Source organism: Podarcis bocagei, assembly GCF_964188305.1.
Source record: "Podarcis bocagei genome assembly, chromosome: 7".
NCBI lineage: Eukaryota > Metazoa > Chordata > Lepidosauria > Squamata > Lacertidae > Podarcis > Podarcis bocagei.
In genome coordinates this window covers 34,109,947-34,122,881 of record NC_138132.1, presented here as the reverse complement: position 1 = coordinate 34,122,881, position 12,935 = coordinate 34,109,947, and the positions used below count along the sequence as shown (strand labels likewise).

The 12,935-nt window shown below is 50.8% G+C and overlaps 1 protein-coding gene across 1 annotated transcript; it reads right to left on the bottom strand.

The window, feature by feature from the left end:
- Positions 1–343: 343 nt before the first annotated feature.
- MARCKSL1 (MARCKS like 1) lies at positions 344–4,378 on the bottom strand. The gene is made up of 2 exons (XM_081201807.1): positions 3,935–4,378; positions 344–1,884 (listed from the first exon to the last, which is right to left on the bottom strand). The coding sequence occupies exons 1-2, from the start codon at positions 4,361–4,363 to the stop codon at positions 1,231–1,233; spliced, it is 1,083 nt and encodes a 360-aa protein (XP_081057933.1). The 5' UTR covers positions 4,364–4,378; the 3' UTR covers positions 344–1,230.
- Positions 4,379–12,935: the final 8,557 nt, after the last annotated feature.

Below are 12,935 nucleotides of genomic sequence, written 5' to 3'. Positions count from 1 at the left end.
ACTTTGTGTGCCTTTTGTGTACTATTCCCACAGGGATACTGGCACATTAAGACACCCAGGGTGCAAGCCTAGGCACTCTCACCCCCAATTTGCAAACTACTTCTGGAGTGGGTGAGGCCAACACCCAGCACTTGTATATGCAACTTGCAGAGCCATACTTTGGAAAATGTGAAGAATGAACGAATGTAGGTAAAGGGTGTATTCCACACCCACCACTGACTGAGGAATCCCAATAAGGGATTTGGGAGCTTAGCAAGTAAAAATTCTAGTTTTGTGTCAACAGCAATTTGAAAGCACTCCTGAATAGACAGCCAGCATTCCTCAGATAATAAGGACCCAAGTCTAATCCATAAAGGGGTCACCATTTATTCCTTTCAAATGTTACAATAAGACCCATACAACTTTTTTTTTCATTTAGGAGTTAGAAAATTGCAGATCAGAAGTTGGGTCATTAAAAAATTATTTACAAAGACAATGAAACAAAAAACTGAAGTCACAGCATACAGCCAGCACTCTCCCTCACCCCCTGCCCCCCCCACCCAAGTGCCCCCCTAAATAAACCCCAAAGAAGTTCTCCCTCTGAAGTCAAATTAAACACAGTGGACTTACAAGCTTTATAGTTTAAAGCCAAGAGCAAGACATTATAAAAAACTAACCAGATTAGCTTTTAAACTGTTGGTTTCTATAAAAAGCACAAAATACTTTTAAATGAAGTCAGAACCAGGAATGTAAACCAAGAAGAGATAAAAGAGAATATCCGTTTTGAAGAACGGTCAGTTGCTGGTTTATTGGACTCCTTTTCTTTTTGAAAAAGCTGCTTTGAGGATTAGTAGAAACAGAAGATCAGAGAGAGACCAGAACCCGGTGTTAATATCTGGAGTCTCATTAAACTGAGCAAATTTCCAGTTGCATCCAGGAACAGTATTTCCTCCATAAGAGTTTCAGAAGGATCTTAAGAACGCCGACTCCTGAGTGGTAGCGGTGGCTGTGCTGGGCACCAAGGATCCAAGTTGGTTTTTTGCTTAACTGTGTTGGATGAAGAGTGAGAAAAGGGGGAGGGGGACACTGGAGTGAAAGCTTGTCAGTTCTACGCCGAGAGACTTGTGGCATTGTGTGTGGTGTGTGAACAAGGCAGCAGTTCCAAAGGGGTTACTGGGGATGAGAAGGATGGCACAAATAAGTCTCTTTTTTTCTTTTTTTTTAAGTTAGGTGGACATCGTTAAGCTGCCTCTACTCTTCCTTCTGCTCAGCAGGTGCAGGACTGGGCTCCGCCTCTGCTGGTTTTGAGGTCTCTCCTGGCTTCGTGTCCTCCTGGCTGTCGCTGGGTGGCGGCTGCTGCTGCTTCTCTTCCTCCTCCTCTGGTCCTTCACTTGCCACTTCTCTCTTGCTCTCCGCTTCCTGCTGGCTCTCAGGGGCGGCCGCCGTAGCAGCCGGCTCAACTGGGGCGGCCGGCTTATCTTCGGGGCTCTCCTCTTTGGTGGCAGCCTCCTGCTCCGACTCCCCTGCAGCACACGCCAGGTTCTCCTCCCCCTTGGCCTCCGCCTTGCCTTGCTCCTCGCTGGGGGAGGACACGGCCGAAGCATCTCCCGCTTCCTTCTTGGTCTTCCGGAAGGAGATGCCGCTCAGCTTGAAAGACTTCTTAAAAGAGAACTTCTTCTTCTTCTTGGGGGTCTCTTTGGGAGCTGCGGCCGAATCTGTGGCCCCGTCTGCTGGCTTGGCCTCGGCGCCTTCGGCGACGGGGGCCGGCTCGATGGCATCACCGCTGCCCGCTTCTAACTTGGCTTCCTCCTTGACCGGCTCCGCGGATCCATTTCCGTTGAGCGGGGTGGCTTCTCCGTCAGCTTTGGGAGACACGTCCCCGTTGATCTTCACGTGGCCATTCTCCTGATGGGAGAAGACAGAACTCGCTGTTTTTACAGGTCTCAAGCCAGGTTGCAAAAGGCATTCAAGGAAGCTAAACCACTAAACCTCAATGAGAATTGCAGGAAAACCAACCAACCAACCACCACCGCAGTACTGCCAGGCAAGGCAACCCCAAGGTTACACAGCCCCCCCCCCACATTTTGGCTTTTCTTGCACATGCTTCAGGGACACACCCAAGTTGCAGGTAACCAGCATGCCCCTGATGCGGAGAAAGACGTGCACTTACACCCCCCCAGATTGTAGGACAGAGCCTTGTAGGACAGAGTAAGCCCTGTTTTGGTTCACCCTTTACAGGAGATCCCCCAAATACTAGTTGCTGAAGGAGAGCAGGAGAGGGAGATTGTGCTGCTTGTGGGCTTCCTGCAAGCCACAGTGGGTGCTGTCAAGGTGGGACCCTTGCCTGATCCAGGGAAGGCTCTTCTATTCTTACCGGCAAGAATAAAAATGCTTTGGATCTGTTTGCTAAAAGCCTAGTGGTCCCTGCTGTTGGCATACCCAAAAGGAGCCACCTTCTATAAACTGAATTCCGTTCCTCTGCACCCCCCCCCTCCAGCAATTTCTCCATAAACACGGGGCAGGGTACATTTCAAGGCGTCCCCCCTCTCAATGCTCTCTGCTATTTGTTAGGATCCAGCCGCCTATTTGAATGGCAGTGCAGAGAAGCAGGAGCGGGGGGCACAGAATAGAAAGAACCCCATTCTACGCTACCACAAGGTGGCGCCCGCGCTCCAACAGCTTCTCGGGGCGCCCCGTGCGCGGTTGCAGAGGGTGGGGGAAAGAGACTAGCGCCCGCGGGAAGCTCGCCTCGACGCAGGCAGCCAAACGCGCTCGGGGCGGCGGACGGACTACGAATCGGGAATTCCCACCCCATTCGGGAAATTGGCCCGCTGCAGTTTTGCTTTCCAGGCATGAGGTTATAAAAAGCCCCTTGGATTTCTCCCTCTGACGGTGTTTGGGCAAAGACCGAGGGGCGCGTCGGCGAAGCCCATTTCGGGGCTCGCCCGCGCCCCACGACTGCACAGAGCAGTTCCTACCCCCTCGTACAAAAAGGCTCCTCTGTGCACGTTCTACTCCAAAATCTGGGTCCCACCGGAGTCCAAAGGTGGCGCGGCGACGCCTTTTTCCAGATCTCAGCTTTGCACTAAGAGCGCGCGAGCACGTCTATGTGCACCCTAGTCCGGCCTTTATTTTGCAAAATGCAAAAAAGGCTAGCAACCGCTTTGCTTTGCAAAATGCATAAAGATTCGCGGCTTTTTTTCTCACACCCCCCCCCAAAATATGGCACGTGCTAAGCACCATATATTAAGTAAGCGATCTTCTCTGCTCTTCACCCCACCCCTGCCACAAAATGAAGCCCCTCGATCCGAGTTATGCGGCGCGGCACAGCGCAGCCCCCTCCCCTCCCCCTGCCGCGGGTCGAGCCAGCCGGGTCCTTCCTTTGTTTCCTCTGCAAACAGCCCAGCCGCAGCCGAGCGAGCGAAGGAGGGAGGAGGGGAGGGTCTCCGCTCCTTTCGCCGAGGAGGGAGCGCCAAACAAAGGCGGACCACGGCGCCACTGTCTCCAACGGATGGGGGGGGCGGGAGAAAGCGTAAAGAGGGGCGCTGCTGCGCGGATCAGAACAGAGCTATAATTTTTTTTTAATCTCCTTTTAAGCGAGGCGGTCGCAACTGAGCCCATTCAACGAGCGTGGCGGTTCAACGAGTTAAAAGCTGCTCAGAAATTCAAAACGCGCGTCCGGGGAAAGCGCACGGCAGCTAGCGCGAAAATAAAAGCGTCCACGAGAACGTGGCGCGGGCGGCCGTTCCTTCGAAGCCCAAAATCCGGATCGGTGCGATTGGGGAGTGGGGGGCGCAGGGAAGAGATCGAGTGTGACTATCTCTTCCCCCCTCCCCCGAGTTTCAGCCTAGACAATGGCATGGCGCGCGGGGGGGGGGATCTCTAAGGAGGCTGTTGGCCCTGTCCAGGGCGCGTAAGCCGAGGATCCAGCGCAGGGGCGAGGAAGGAGACCCACCTGGCCGTTGGCCTTGGAGGGCGAGGCGTCCGCGGCGGCGGCGGCATCCTGGGTCATCACGTCCCCCTTGGCGGCTTTCGAGCTGTGGCTCCCCATGGCTTCTGCGGAGCGAGGCGAGTCACACCCGAAGACGGCTCCGAAGTAACAATAATCCCAGGACGGAAGGGCGGGCGCTGGGCAGGAGCCCCGGGCGCGCCTTTGGCCAAGGCTCCCCCCGAGAGGAAAGAGCGCCCCCGGGAGGAGGAGCTGGGATCGGGTCCGACGGCTGCGGCGCACCCCCCCCCCTCGCTGTGCCCACTCCGGCTGTTCGCGACCGAGCGTCCACCTCTGCCGCCCGCCTCGTCGAAGCTGCGCTGCTTGAACTGCCGAGGCTGCGCCAAAGCGGCGGCTAATAAGAGCGCCCGGGCGGGGGGAGGCGGGGCCGGGCATTTAAACCCCCGCCCAATGGGAGGCAGAGCCAGGCCTGGGGAGGGGTCTCTCCCGCTGGTGGGGAAGCGCTGGCGAGCGGCAGGGAGTGGCACGGCTGAGCAAGGGGGGACCCTGGCCCGGGGGAGCGTAAGCTAAAGGGGATCGCCGCCAGGGGAAGGGAGGGGGGGCGGTCTGGCACGTGGAGGGCGGTGGTCGGGGTGGGGCAGGCGGGGAGTTGTTATTGGCCAGCCTATGGATGTTGGATGGATGTCTTGGTAACCTTGGGAGTCGTGGCGAACAAGAGTGCGCCTGAGCGAGTGCAGAACGCACCTCGCTCCTCACAGCAGGTGGACAAGAAGTGCTCTCCAGGTGTTTGTGAACTGCAGCTAGGGCTGGTGGGAATGACTTCAGCCTGGATCGCCTGAGCTGAAGGAGTCAGTTCCAAAGGGCTGCACTGGATCACTGCTGCTGCTCTGTCCCTTGGGTTTGGGCTCCATCTAAAATGAAGCCAAAAGCCCATTGAGTACAGCATTGTATTCTCAAAGCAGCTGCAGGACCAGAGTGCAGCAGCAGCAGCAGCACTTCCCACTTGTGATGTCCAGCAATTAGGGTATTCAGAGGCACCCTCCTCCCATTAAACGTGGCCACCCAACCTCTGCTTAAAAGCCTCCAAGGAAGAAGAGTCCACCTCCCTCTGGAGAATCCCTCTGGAGCAAAAGGAAATGAGCTTGGTCCACCTTCCACATGACAGCCCTAGAGATATTTGAAGATGACTCTCCTATTGCCTCTCACTCTTCTCTTTTCCAGGATGAACATACTCATTTCCCTCATCTGCTCCTCATAAAATAGGTTTCCAAGACGCTTTATGTTCTTGGTCACCCTTTGCACACGTTCTAGTTTGTCAATATCCTCCTTAAATTGTGGTGCCCAGAACTGTGGGAGTTATTTATATTATTTATTTATACATACACCTTTCTCCCTGACAGGACTCAAGGTGCTTACAGATAAAAACAAGAATTGCTAAAAACATAGAAAAATCAAATAATAAAAAACAACAAAACACTGATAGAATTAAAAACGATATACATATACAAAATAGGTTTAAACCATACAAATAGTTGAAAACAGCACGGCACCAGCCCTTTAACTAAAGCAGTCAATTCCCAAAAACCTGTTGGAACAACAAAGTTTTCACCTGCTGGCAGAAGGACAACAAAGAGGGAGGCGGCCTATTTTTTCTAGGAAGTCTGGCCAAAGTCTGGCAGCAGAAACTGAGAAGGTCCTCTCCCATGTCCCTACCAAGAGAAGGGCCTCCCCTGAAGATGTCAAAACCTGGGCAGGTTTGGATGAGGGAGTGTAGTCTTTCCAATAGCTTGGACCTAAGCTGTGTAGGACTTTATAAGCCATAACCAGCACTTTGAATTGTGCCCAGAAACAGACCCGTAGCCAGTGGAGCTGCTCTATTAAGAGAGTCCTATACTTCCCATAACTAGCCCCAGGCAACAATATGGCTGCAGCTAATTGAGTTGAAGTTTCTGAGTTCATTTCGAAGGCAGCCTTGTGTAGCGCATGCTACAGTAATCCAAGCAGGATGTAGCTAAGGCATGTCTCACTGTGGCCAAATCAGAAACAAATCCAGAATGGGGGCAGCTGGCGCACTAGCTTTAATTGTGCAAATGCCACAGGGACCCGGGCATGCTCAGGGCTGAGTCCAAGAACATCTCCAAACTGCAAGGCTGTGTTTTCAGAGGAAGCGTTACTGCATCCAGCGCAAGCTGAATCCCTGTTCCCTCTGTCTTGTCAGCGTTAAGTTTCAATCTGTTCAGCCTCATCCTGTCCATTTCTGAGGATAGACACCGGTTTAGAACTGAGATGGCTTCCTTGAATTTTCACAGAAAGGAAAAATAGAACTGAGTGTCATCAGCGTACTGGTGGCATCCAACCCTGAAACTCTAGACAGCCTCTCCCAGTGGTTTCATGTAAACATTAAACAGCATGAGGGACAGAACCAAACCCTGAGGGACCCCACGGGCCAATGGCTAAGACATTGAATAGGAGCCCCCCAGCATCACCACCTGGGTTCGGCACTCCAGGAAGGAACAGAGCCACTGTAGAACAATGATTCTAAGTCCCATCCCAGCAAGGTGGCCCAGAAGGATACCACAGCAGAACCAATAGGGACACACTCTCCAGTCCAGTTCTCAGTATAAGTCAGTATAAGTCATCCACCTAAGCGACCCAAGCCGTCTCTGGGTTCATCATAGGAGCCAACTCCTAGGGACTGAGGGGTCTTCGGCCCCCCCAATAAAATATTTGAGGGTGCAGGGGGCCCCCAAGTTGAAGGGCTTTCCCATTCAAATGGTGTGTGTGCACTGCGTCATGCGATTGATTATGCAGGGCAGCGCTTACCTCAATATTTTATTCAAGTTAGCACCCCTGGGGCTCATCTTGTCCCACTTCTTTCCCCTGGTTGTGGGGGGCAGGGAGAGAACCACTCTTTAGCACTCACATGGCAATTCGGGTTTTCTCTGGATTTACATCTGGAAGAACTTGTGGGTTTTCCCTGGGAAAGGAGTGGGGTGAAGGGAGAACCGCTCAGCCCCCTGTTTTCTAGGCACGGGACATGCAGAAGTGTGGATGATCCCTCAGTCCCATAGCCAGGCCTGAAACCTAATTGAAATGGGTCGAGATAATCAGCTTCCTCCAGAAACCCCTGGAGCTGAGATGTTTCATGCAGTTTTGGGTTTAAGGGAGTCCCATGGTGAGTGGTCATCGCAGCACAGCAAGACAGGCCATCTTCAGGGGCCCTGGCTTCCCACAGTGGGTGGCGATGGGAGGGGGGATGTCTGTGAAAAGCTCTTCCCCGTCAAGGGTTACCTGGCAGCAGCCTCAATGTGCATTTCATCTTTACATTTATAGCCTGCCTTTCTTTCCAGGATCTCAGGGCAGCGGACATTCCTTTCCTCCTCTGTTTTATCTTTGCAACTGTGAAAGAGACAGTGACCGATCCAATATCATCTTGTGTGCTTCTTGGCTGAGCAGACATATGAACCTGGGTGGGACCTTCCCACTCCTGGTCATAACCTTTTTATTGTTTCAGTGCTGCTGTTTTATTCCTCGGTTATTTTAGTCACTGTGTTATTGTTGCTTTAGATTTTATTGTCTATTGCTTTGTCAGCCATCCAGGAAAAAGGGCCCAAATTATCAAAACAAATTTCACTGGGGAGAAATGTAAGCTTCTGCATTTGGGCAGGAAGAAATCAGATGCACAAATATAGGATGGGAGACACCTGGCTTCCCAGTAGTACATGTGAAAAGGATCTAGAGGTCTTGGTGGACCACAAGCTTAACATGAGTCAATAGTGTGATGCAGCAGCAAAAGAGCTAATGCTTTTCTAGGTTGCATCAACAGAAGTCTCATGTACAGATCAAGGAAAGTAATAGTACCACTTTGTTCTGCCTTGGTCAGACCACACCAGAAATACTGTGTCCCTTTAACAAGGATATTGACAAGCTGTAACATGTGCAGAGGAGGGTGACCAAGGTGACCAAGAGTCTGGAAACCAAACCTTATGAGGAACAGTTGAAGGAGTTGTCATGTTTACCCTGGAAAAGAGGAGACTGATAGGGGATATGAGCCAATGAATTCAGGTTATAGGAAAGGCAATCTGGAAGAACTTTCTGATAGTAAGAGATGTTCAATTGCACAATGGACTCCCTCAGAAGGTGACAGGCTCTCCTTTAAGCAGGTTTTTAAGCAGAGGTTGGATGGCCATCTGTCATGGATGCTTTAGTTGAGATTCCTGTATTGCAGGGGGTTGGACTACATGACCCTTGGGTCACTTCCAACTCTACAATTCTAAGATGAAAATGAAAGAGCTGGGTGTCACCTGAAAACATGGAAGATGGTGCCACATGCTAAAGTTGCACTAGGTGACATTTTCCAAAGCTGCAATCCTGTGATTCTATGATCCTATATCAATTTATGGATGTAAGAACATCTATTCCAGCATCCTGTTCTCACAGTGGCCACCCAGCTGCCCCACATGCGGAGCCCAGAAGTAGGTCCTGAGCCTAAAAGTCCCCTTCATCTCCCAGAGCTACATTTATTATTCACAGAGAACCATGAAGACTGTAGCTCTGTACTACAATTCTTAGTACCCTTAACAAGCTACCCTTCCCAGAATTCTTTGGGGGGAGCCATGTTTGATTAAAGTGGTATCATAGTCTTTAAATGTTTGGTGTGAACATAGCCGTAGTTTGAGATATCGAGACAATTCCTTTTTTCTTTTTTCTTTACCCTGGAATGTGTGAGAAGCATAGACCCTCACAAAGGTTTTAGGCTTGGCACATATCTGCACTTGGAGAAGATGGAGAACGTAATCTAATGCATGGTTCAGCTGATTAATTCACTAGTGGAAATTGATTAAAGGCCAAGGACTACCTGATACATTGCAACATCCCTGCCTCTTCCCTTTGGTGAGTGAGAATGACAACATTCTCTCCCCTCCTGCTAGAGCTCTGCAGACATCTCTTAGGTCCTCAGCGCCATGTGTGAATCTTCTCAGGGATCAAGGGAAGCCTCTGAAACGGCGGTCAATAGCTGTTGTGCTTGATTCAGCCACATGACCATGTTTTGTGTTTCTTTCTGAAGTAGAACTATCTCTCTTGATTTAATTAAGAACCTAAGAAGGTTCTTCAGGCCAATGACCTATCTACTTCAGCATCCTGTTCTCAGTGGCCAAGCAAATGCCTGTGGAGAACCAGCAAGCAAGACCTGAACATAAGAGCACTCTCCCCTCTTGTGGTTTCCAGCAAACAAGCAGTGCATGGCTAGCAGTTCCTGATAGCCTCATCCTCCCTGAATCTGCCCATTCCCCTTTTAAAGCCATCTAAGTTGGCGGCCATCACTGCCTCCTGCAGGAGTGAGTTCCATAGTTTAACTATGTGCTGCATGAATAAGTGAGTTCTTTTGTCTGTCCCAAATCTTCCTTGGAGGTCCATGAGTTCTAGTGTTAGGAGAAAGGAAGGGAACCTCTTCCATACCCACTTTCTCCAGCTCCGTACAGGAGAGGGGCAAGGCTGTGGCATCGACGCCACCACTACCTCTCCTCCACCCCTGGGTCAGACCTGGCTCAGGAACAGAGCTGCAGCTAGGTGTGAGGAAGCACTAATGAGGGAGTTGGGGGCAACCTGGTCACACCCCCTCTCAAAAATGTACCCGGGGCCGCAGCCCCCCCCCACTCCCTCCCCCCAACACTACATCCCTGCTGCAGCCAGATCTTCAGGAATTCCTGTTCCTTGTCTTTCCTCTCCAAACCCTTGAAGAACCAGGAGTCTCATTTTGTTCTCTGGAGGGAAACCCTTTTGAACCATCTCTCTCTATCCCCATGCACTGCACTTTGTTTGAATTTGATATAAATTAATATGGTAGCTGACAGACCTCCCACATGTAACCCTGAGTTATCATGTGCGTATTCCATCTTCACAGCCACTTCATGGCCCGGAGAGCTAATGGAAGAACCAGATATTGCCCGTTGCTATCAATTTTTTCCATGCTCCCCACCTCCTTCAAAGGCCTTGTGGAAAAGGCTGGCGTGGCCTGACGTGTTTTTTACCCGGTGGAAATTTGTTCTGGATTCTTGCATGTGGAGATCGTTCAGGACACACAATCCAGACAGCCTTCTCCATCTAAAGAGCTTAGAGAAATTGAAATGGATGGGCAATGCAATCAAAAGCTGGGAATCCCACTCCGCTGCCAACCTTTGTTAATTGATTGAGTTGGCTATTAACATTAAAAACACACACACACACACCTCCCAATGCAATTGATTTATACATTGAGCTCAAACTGTTCCCAAGTGTCTGGGCTCTTAACTGAGTTAAGGCAAGGAGAGGAATGGTGCTGCACGAAATGCTGACACTCAGGATAAAGGAGGGAAAAGTGAGGAGAGTGCGGAGCCTTCCATTTAGATTTAAAAATAGCAACAGAATTAGCTAATTAGATCTCTCCAGGGAGCAAATTCCAACAGGGAGAAAGCCAAGCTGAAGCTGCAGGAGACCAAAGCCACAAATGTGCAGGGGGAGAGACTGCAGCAAACCGGGTGGGGCTGGGGGAGTAGGGGGTGGGAGCACCAGCTTCTCCTCCCAACTAATCACTCCATCTTTTGTATTCCTCTTACATCCTGCAGCCCCCTCATATTTGCAAAATTTTGATTGCAAGTTCTTTGGAGAAGGGGCATCTCCCTAGCCATTTACATTGCATTGCAAAGTGACACATGTCAACACTGTGTGCTAGCCAGTGTTAGTCCTCCTCAGAGTTGTTGTTGTTTAGTCGTTTAGTCGTGTCCGACTCTTCGTGACCCCATGGACCAGAGCACGCCAGGCACTCCTGTCTTCCACTGCCTCCCGCAGTTTGGTCAGACTCATGTTTGTAGCTTCGAGAACACTATCCAACCATCTCGTCCTCTGTTGTCCCCTTCTCCTTGTGCCCTCCATCTTTCGGAGCATCAGGGTCTTTTCCAGGGAGTCTTTTCTTCTCATGAGGTGGCCAAAGTATTGGAGCCTCAGCTTCATGATCTGTCCTTCCAGTGAGCACTCAGGGCTGATTTCCTTCAGAATGGAGAGGTTTGATCTTCTTGCAGTCCATGGGACTCTCAAGAGTCTCCTCCAGCACCATAACTCAAAAGCATCAATTCTTCGACGATCAGCCTTCTTTATGGTCCAGCTCTCACTTCCATACATCACTACTGGGAAAACCATAGCTTTAACTATACGGACCTTTGTTGGCAAGGTGATGTCTCTGCTTTTTAAGATGCTGTCTAGGTTTGTCATTGCTTTGCTCTCAAGAAGCAGGCGTAGACCTGTAGAACAGTGTTTCCCAACCTTTTTTGGGCAAAGGCACACTTGTTTCATGAAAAAAATCTCGAGGCACACCACAGCCCCGTGACGTCAGCGCGCAGCGTCACGCCGGGAGGGACGCACGAAAGTGTAAGTTTCAATTCCCCCCCCCTTGCCTTCCTTCTGTGCCAACCGCCAAAAAGCCAAGAATCGCGGGACCGCCAGCGGAGGGGGGGAGGGGGAGCGGAGGCAGCGGCGAGCCCCGTTCCTCCCCATCCGCCCCATTCCGTGCAAGGAGCGTGAACAGGTGTGAGAAGGGGGTCAAACCTGCGGGTCGGCGCCGGGGAACCTCCAAGCTTTGGGGGTGGGGGGGGGGAGGAGGCAGCAAAGCGAGGCAGGAAGGAGAGCGCGGCTTGGCTGGGTGAGCTTTGGCAGGGGCAGGGAATGAGAGCCGCGAGGCGGGCGCTGCGGACGGAGGCGCTGCCCGCCGAGCTCGCAGGCAGCCAGGCAGGCAGACGGCGAGAGCCCCACGCTGGGCGGCCTCTCCTGGGAAGTTTCAAAGCTGTAGTTAACTTTTTTAGATTATTATAAAAAAAATTGAATGCTGGAGCACGATTTCTGTTCTCATCCTGAAGCAAAGTTCTTAACCCAAGGTAATATTTCTGGGTTAGTGGAGTCTGTAACCTGAAGCCTCAGTTACCCGAGGTACCACTGTCCCATGTAATGTAGTTTTGTGTTTTTGTGTTGTGAGCCTTGGATGTTAAACAGCCACCACCACCACCGCAGGCCCTTAAAAACAAGGTACTTTCATATTCATCTTTACTTGGAGGCAAGCCTCCCTCTTCCCAAGGGGGCCACTTCCCAATTCAGAGTGCTTGGCACACCGGTTGGGAAACACTGTCCTAAGCTCCCAGCTCCCTTAATAAACTACAGTCTCATAATTCTTTGGGGGAAGCCATGACTCTTTGAAGTGGTATCATGCTGTTTTTTTTTTGCAATCTGTATTCTTTTTTATTATTATTATTAAAGATTTTCTTGATTTACAAAAGTGTGTGCAATGTCTCTCGTATCATGCTGCTTTAAATATATGGTGTCAGTGTAGGGTTGCCATATTTGACTTCTCAATTGACTTGTCTAAGAGCTGCCTTTGGGAAATTCCCCCCAGACTTCAGTGGCACCTTTGAAATCTTGTTAATGTCCAGGAAATGTGGTCTGACGCTGGCCATCGATCCATCTAGCTCAGTAGATTCTACACTGACTGGCAGAAGCTCTTTAGGGCTCCCCTCAGGATGTATTTCAAGAGAATTTGGCAGTGCTGCAAGTTCTGCGATTTCAACGCTGGCGGCAGGCACACCCCCTCCCCACCGCCACCCACCTACATCCCTCCTAGAAATTAGCCCAGGGCTACTAAGAATGGCTGTGGCATTGAAGGAAACAGCTGCTGAAATGTAAAGTTTGGATGCCTCAGGTTGCTCTAACGCAAGAGACCATTAGTGATGGTGAAATGTTGTATGTACTTTTGTAACCCAATACAGTGGTACCTCGGGTTACATACGCTTCGGGTTACATACACTTCAGGTTACAGACTCCGCTAACCCAGAAATAGTGCTTCTTTGCTTGAGGATGAGAACAGAAATCGTGCTCCAGCGGCACAGCGGCAGCAGGATTCCCCATTAGCTAAAGTGGTGCTTCAGGTTAAGAACAGTTTCAGGTTAAGAACGGACCTCCGGAACGAATTAAGTACTTAATCTGA